The sequence below is a fragment of the Ruditapes philippinarum genome, unplaced genomic scaffold, assembly GCF_026571515.1.
Source record: "Ruditapes philippinarum isolate M1 unplaced genomic scaffold, ASM2657151v2 ctg9881_1_1_1_1, whole genome shotgun sequence".
In the NCBI taxonomy this organism is placed as follows: domain Eukaryota; kingdom Metazoa; phylum Mollusca; class Bivalvia; order Venerida; family Veneridae; genus Ruditapes; species Ruditapes philippinarum.
In genome coordinates, this window is record NW_026865035.1 from 8,755 (window position 1) to 16,455 (window position 7,701).

The 7,701-nt window shown below is 30.5% G+C and overlaps 1 protein-coding gene across 1 annotated transcript; it reads left to right on the plus strand.

Moving 5' to 3' along the window:
- On the plus strand, window positions 1–3,050 carry LOC132727641 (uncharacterized; the record flags this gene model as incomplete). The annotated part of the gene is made up of 1 exon (XM_060713214.1): window positions 1–3,050. A coding segment is annotated over one exon (993 nt), but the record flags the coding sequence as incomplete, so codon positions are not given.
- Window positions 3,051–7,701: the final 4,651 nt, after the last annotated feature.

Below are 7,701 nucleotides of genomic sequence, written 5' to 3' on the forward strand. Positions count from 1 at the left end.
TTTTTCTTTTCTGATTATTTTGTAGATCTACAGTTGAAGACTCTCAAGTCTGAGTTGAAACTGTCAAATATTTCAGCATATGCTGAAGGTAGTAGAAAGAATTTAAAAATTCAGTGGGAATCATTTATTTTATTTTGTATTTATTTCAAATTTTGTTATTTACCGGCGAGTACAAACACTCTTCAATTATATTCTCAATTTTTGAGTCGTTCTTTTAAATCAGTATCTAGTATTCGTAATTATTTAAGTGGGATCAGAACTGTTCATCAGTTACTGGGATTTGATTTAAATGAAATGAACACTTTTCTGGTTAATTTTACACTTCGTGGCATTTCCAGATTGAAATGTCACTGTGTCAAACAAGCTGAACCTATAACTCCTTTCATACTTAACAAAATTTTTTTGGCTTTAGACTTCAAAGACACTGAGAATTTGACTTATTGGTGTCTATTTATATTTGCCTTTTTCTTACTTGCTCGCAAATCAAATTTGGTTCCTACCACTAGTAAAGATTTAATTAATCATAAGTGTTTATTTAGATCTGATGTTACTCGTTTTCATGGTAATTTATTAGTTACTATGAATTGGTCAAAAACTATCCAGTTTGGCGAACGGCTTTTACAGACCCCTTTATTGAGATTAAGAGGTTCCCATTTATGTCCGGTTACAGCTTATGATAACATGTTAAAAGGGGTACCTGGCGTTTCGTCAGATGCTTTATTTCTTTTACCTAATGGTAAACCTGTAACTTATTATTTATATCAAAATAAGTTACGTAATATTTTGAATGATATTGGTTTAGATTCTTCCTTGTACTCTTCACATTCATTCAGACGTGGTTTTGCCACTCTTGCATTTAAGAATAATGTTAGTTCTGATGAAATTCAAATTCTTGGAGATTGGCATTCTGACGTTTACAAACATTACATTTCACTATCTATAGAGGATAAGTGTAAAATAATTAAAGATATTTCACATATATTTTATGTTTAAAAATACATGTATAGTATGGCATTGTATTTAACAAAGTTTTATGTTTTCAGAACATGTAAATCATCCACCACTGCGCAAGTGTACAATAGTCTCCGACTCCATAGCGAAAAATGTTTCTGGAATTTGGGATACCAAAATTACAGCCTTTCCAGGGATTAATATTTCAAGATTAAGCTATAGAATTTCTCAAGGTCAGGTAGATTTAAGATCTTCATTCATTATTTTACATGTGGGCACCAATGATGTTACTGGTCCCCGTTCAGAGGATGAGATAATTTCATCCTTTAATGATTTGATATCTAACGTTCGACATCAATCTAATGGTAGTATTATCGTATCTGCTATTATTCCTCGACCAATTGATTTTGAGTCCACTGGTGATAGAGTTAAAAATTTAAATAATAAGTTAGTTTTATTATGCAACTCCAGGAAGGTTTCATTTATTAGAACCTTCAAGCCATTTCTTAAATGTGGTTTACCACGTCGTGAATATTATGCCATTAAGGATGGGGGGTTACATTTAAATCTTGAAGGGACCCGACGTTTAAAGGAATTCTTTATAAATACTATTGCGCACTTGAAATAATAAGTGTTGGATGATACATGAATTGGGATAAAAGATTATAAAGAGCATTATTATAAATAATCTTTAAGATAAATGTTCAAATGGGTAGTATTAGAAATATGCTGACTTTATGCTTTTGTTTGAGATACATTGTTTCTCATGAAAGGCTTGATCTTACAATTCGGCATTGGCCGGCATTGAAGGTTATTACTGCTAAGGAGATAATATGTAAGTCTCTTAGTGGGTTATTTAATACTGCTCATTTGTATTGATGATTTGTTAATTTGTTTCTGATTCAGTTGGTGCATTGAATCTTATAATGATTTGAATTTCTTTACTATTAAATTATGTTCTTTGTCTTTGCCCGAGATACACTGTTTCTCAGGAAAGACTATCTTGCAAGCTGGCGATGGCTAGTCTTGAAGGTTATACTACTAAGGAGGTAATAAGAAAGCCTCTTAGTAGGTTTTGTTCATAGTTTGTTAAGTGTATTTATATGCTCTTGCTTACTTGTTTGTTATTTTGGCCGTGGGTTTGGCTTTATGGTAAATATTACTCTTGTAGTAATCATTATGCTCACAAATAGACATTCAAACAAGTTATGATGTGAGTTATAAATGTTTTAAATGCATAATATAAGTGTGTTCTCATACAATGTTTGTATGAATTTGTCTTTGATCACTTGTATATGAAATAGATGACTTATATATGTGGTGAATGTTATGTATGAATTTGATTCATGTGATCTCTCAATTGCCTAAAAATATATATTCATATGACAGAAATTTTCTTTTGTTATTTTTTCTGATTGAAAACTGATAATTTGGATTATTTTGTTTTAAAAATAACTTAATTATAAGATTGAATGAAGTTGACCTTTTCAGTGTTTTTTCATTAGTCGATTTTTGTTTATGGTTTACGTCAGCAATAAACATCTTTTTATTGGTCGCTTCTGTTTTTGGCGGTAGATTTACGTCAGCAATAAACATCTTTTTATTGGTCGCTTCTGTTTTTGGCGGTAAATATTTTTGACCATTTGTTTCCTGGGCCTTTTTGTCATTCTGTATTTCGTCGACTTAGAGATCACATGTTTTGATAATTAAAAAATTTTCCCACCCTTCCCTCCCAATTAATATGTTGATGGTTAATATTATATTATATATTATATTGGTTAATATATGTATTTTATTAAAATTTAGATATTGCTTTATGGTAAATATTACTCTTGTAGTAATCATTATGCTCACAAATAGACATTCAAACAAGTTATGATGTGAGTTATAAATGTTTTAAATGCATAATATAAGTGTGTTCTCATACAATGTTTGTATGAATTTGTCTTTGATCACTTGTATATGAAATAGATGACTTATATATGTGGTGAATGTTATGTATGAATTTGATTCATGTGATCTCTCAATTGCCTAAAAATATATATTCATATGACAGAAATTTTCTTTTGTTATTTTTTCTGATTGAAAACTGATAATTATACTGCAGGAAAACCTAATAGAGTATCTGACCTATGCAATATAGTAACATTTGACCTAAATATTTTGATTCTAGAAGCCTTAATTTATATGCTTATTTTGTTTCTGTGTGTGTAGATATAAATTAATTTGCTCCCTAGAACAAAAGGATGCACAACACAAAGATATAATTAAACACATTGCAAATGTTAATTGAATGTTAATTGGTCATTATTTTTTGTCGTGTCACTTTTTAAGAATAGTATATAATGATAAATCTAACACGGAGCAAAGGAAATTTCGTCACGTGACATTAAAAAAATGGACGCCGGCAAATATGAAACAGGAAAATTTTACGAAAAAGTTGGATTTTTTGCAAATTATGAATAAAAGTGAGTGTTTTTTGTGTTAAATAGCAGAAGTAACAATGTTTGGATACGATTTAGCAATATATTCATGGATTAATACCTGCTTTTTTCTCATTTTCTGTTGATGAGTGCTAGCCTGCAAGTTGTCAAAACAGTTGCATAGTAATCGGATACGCACGCGATGCGCACGAGCGTATTTTCTGTAAGCACGAAATGTATGAGAAGGCACGAATGAATGAGAAATGGGCATAATTATGCATTGTACCTCTGCGGAAATAAAGTATATTTAGAAAGAAAAGTAATTTATTTGTCTTGCAGATTCGATAAAATTGATATAGACACAGGCACGATTATCGAACCTGGAAAGAAAAAATATGAACAGATTGATAAAATAACTTCATATTTTTTCTTCCCAGGTTCGATACTTGTGCCTGTGAATATAGATATAATATAAATTTGTTTTCTTAGATGCATTTTGTTTGTAAAGTAATTTTCAAAAAAATATGAAACAAAAACGTGTTTACTTAACAGCATATAAGCTTCTAATTAATTTCAGGTGGTCACTAATCAAATTTGAATGAATGAGTCAATCATAATTATCACCTAATTAATCAGTATCTTTAACAAACATACACATTGATTGATAATAATAGCCCGTGACACTAGGAGTCCGTTGATGTCCTTTACCACGGATTTATATTACAAGGATCGGACACTTTCGTTTAGCTTAAAGTCCCGTCGCGCGCATGCGCGGAATCGGATAAAGGTGGACAGAATGAGATGGCGGAACGTGCGGAGTACGAAATATGACAGATTTTCACCGGAGTATGTGGTGTTATTGCAGCTTTGTGAAAAATTATACACATATGAATGTATTGATACAGTATTATTTTGTGTCGCTAAAGTATTATTATATGAAAATATGCTGATAGAACGCTGCAACGCTTAGTTAAAAAGTACCTAATTTAAAAAATATTCGCCTATTGTTTAGGCATACTCTCTACACTTCGCCGCCCTTTTACTTCAAGCACGAATTATTACCGCGATTCAGAATAAGATAATTATTTTTTACATGGTTTAATGATGGCATTGCAAAAAAACGTTTCTTGATTGCTAAAAAACTTTTAAAGAAATTCATGTTTGAAATGTGTCTTTATTTCTGTGAATTATTTCCAAATGATTTGTACATTTTTTATTTGATTACCTGTATATTAGTATAAATATAGTAAATATTCTACTATTAAGTGTATTAAATATATTTTCAGATCATTCTAGACAAGCATTCCTATATAGATGAATTCATTAGATTGGCAAGGAAGAAACAGCTGTTTTATAATAATTTTTTTTTATTTTGAAACATAATTTTTTCATAGATATCCTAAACAATTCACGTCAAATGATTTATTTATCACATGTTTATTTTCATCATTTTTCAGAGAAAGGACTATACAAATTTAGTTGTATATTTTCAATTTCATTTATAAATGTTAATAAAGAAAATAGATTTACATTGTATTTATATATCCTCTTCAGAATCATTTTCTTACCACATATGCCATGAACTGTAGTTAAAGACCGCGCATATACAAAATATACATTCAAATTATATTTGTTTTTGAAGATTGAGTGTTGCAATTATCACATGTAACCTGGTAATGAAAGTTTGGAAATAAGTTTTTTAATTATCACTTACCCCTCTTCAAAAGTAATTAAACTTGAAAGAAATTTAAGCGATGTGTAAAAAATAATCAACAGTTACTTTTATTTCGCAAAATACTGACTCAAACTGTAAAGATTTTTTATTGTTTTTTCTAGCGTTACATTAAAAAGTATAATAAATATCTTTCTACAGGCATTCAAATAAAAAGAATAATTAAAATATACGGATTAAAATATACGAGTGACATTAAAAAGGCCGGAATCGAGACAGCCACACGAGAGAACTTTACTGTTACGATGATTGTCTACTTCACTGCACCGACATTTGAAAACAGATTTACAAAAAATAATAATGATATAAATGATGAATGAAATTAAATATTCTATGAATATTGGCAATATTGACAATCTCGGGCAATATTTTGTACTAAAAAATGAATAAATTTTCTTCATGTGTAAAGGCCGCAATACATTAGGCCTACCCGTAAAACAATTGTGCGTTAATAAATTTGACTACATAACCCAACAAATCTTAAATATTGCATCTTTTGATCATCTGTGAATAACTTACATCGGCTTCTTTTTTGTTTTGAAACTGAAAGTATTATGGTACCGTAATAATAAATTTCAAATACCTGCTTTTTATATAAAAAAATGTAAATTTACCGCGGATTTCGTCAAGTTAATTTTTTAACCGTCGTTGCGGACAGATTAACTGTACCTTTAAAAAATAAATTAGATATTTGAATTAACCAAGTATTTTTCGTCAAAATAAACTTTAAATTTCCAAAATCGGATAATAAATGAAAAAGCTATATGGTATTTTGTAAAGTAGGTATCCGTTGCGAACGGGCATTTACTAGGGCTGGGAACGAATAAGGAATTTGATGTTCGAATATTCGTTTTCCATATTCGAATATATTCGAATATTCGTTTTTACAACATTTGTTCCAATATTTCTCTTTGACGTATACGTATCCGAAATTGATTGCGTCGAATACTATACTACTTTAATATGCTTTTAATAATCGACGATTAAAAATACCTTTATTACTACGTCAGCTTTTTAAAAAAAAATTATATATTGTTATTCGACATATACGTTTACAATTTGAAATAAATTCATAATTTGATTGCCTTTTGTTCAGTTAATCCTATTTGTCTTATTAACGGGAGGTAACTCGCGTGATGATTGACAGTAACATGAATCATCGTAACCTCTTAGCCCCAATAACAAATAATTATATTGAAACTTAACTTGTATTATTTTTTTATATTAATTTATAATTTTAGATAAGATTTAAAATATTCTTAAAATAAATATAGCTATAACGCAGTAAATATCACACGGAGTGTAATATCTACGGAATAAATATATTCTGACGGAATATAGACACTTCCCATGCTTTCATAACCGCCGATTAATGCGTGCCTATTTATTCTTCTCCACAAAATTTAAGACATTGATTAATAGGAAAGATTATAGCACAGAAAACAATAAATAAGATAATTAAAATCGGGAAAAAATCTAAACTGTTAAACAGGTAAATTGCAAAGTGTGAAACGGAGCCCTTTTGATCAAATAGACCCCACAGTTTTCACAGTTAATTGGCGATAATCGTTGACACGTGTCATACAAACGTGTGAACACCTGGTCAAATACAGGTCAAAGGTTTTATTTACGATATTAATTGAATTTGAAAGTAATATCAAATTATATTTTTCGAATATTCGTATTCGTTTTTCAATGTTCGAATATTCGGTAGTGTTTCGAATATTCGAATATTCGAATATAATTCCCGGCCCTAGCATTTACGCTTCGCGCCGGTAAATTATCGATCGATGTACCTTTATCGGGTGCACGACAAGATATTTAAGCATTTATATAGGGTTAACTGGGAGTGTCCGATCCCTGTAATATAAATCCGTGCCTTTACCCATTTTTAAAAGTGGGCCGAGTTGACCCGTGCCGAGTTGGAATAGGGCCGAGCTGACTCGGGGGCCGAGTATGTTTTAGGGCCGAGCTGACCCGGATTCATGCAGACTTTGGAGTTTGAACTTCGAACTTGGAGATCTGAGTGAGTGTTTACTGATTTTATTTGATAAAATGTCAGAAATGTTCTTTGATTGATCATTGTTAATTTTGCTGTAGTTGTTGATTGGTTGATATTCTTGTGCCTATCTGTACTATTTGATTTGCTGGAACTCCCTCGTCTTGGAGTTTTTGTATCAGTCTCTTCCTTGAACTGTAATTTAACAAAACAAATTTAGAAAAACACACTTTGAAAACTAACATAACATACTACATGGTCGCATGAATAAGTTCTAGTTTAGTGAACCCTTATGAGCTTGTATATATTTTTTAACTGTTTTTTTTTTTTTTTTTACTTTTTCAATATAAATATCATGTCTAGCTCTAGGAAACCCCTTAATTTACAAGCTTGCACTGTTACAGAAGGTTTTTTTTTTTTTCAATGTTCGAATATTCGGTAGTGTTTCGAATATTCGAATATTCGAATATAATTCCCGGCCCTAGCATTTACGCTTCGCGCCGGTAAATTATCGATCGATGTACCTTTATCGGGTGCACGACAAGATATTTAAGCATTTATATAGGGTTAACTGGGAGTGTCCGATCCCTGTAATA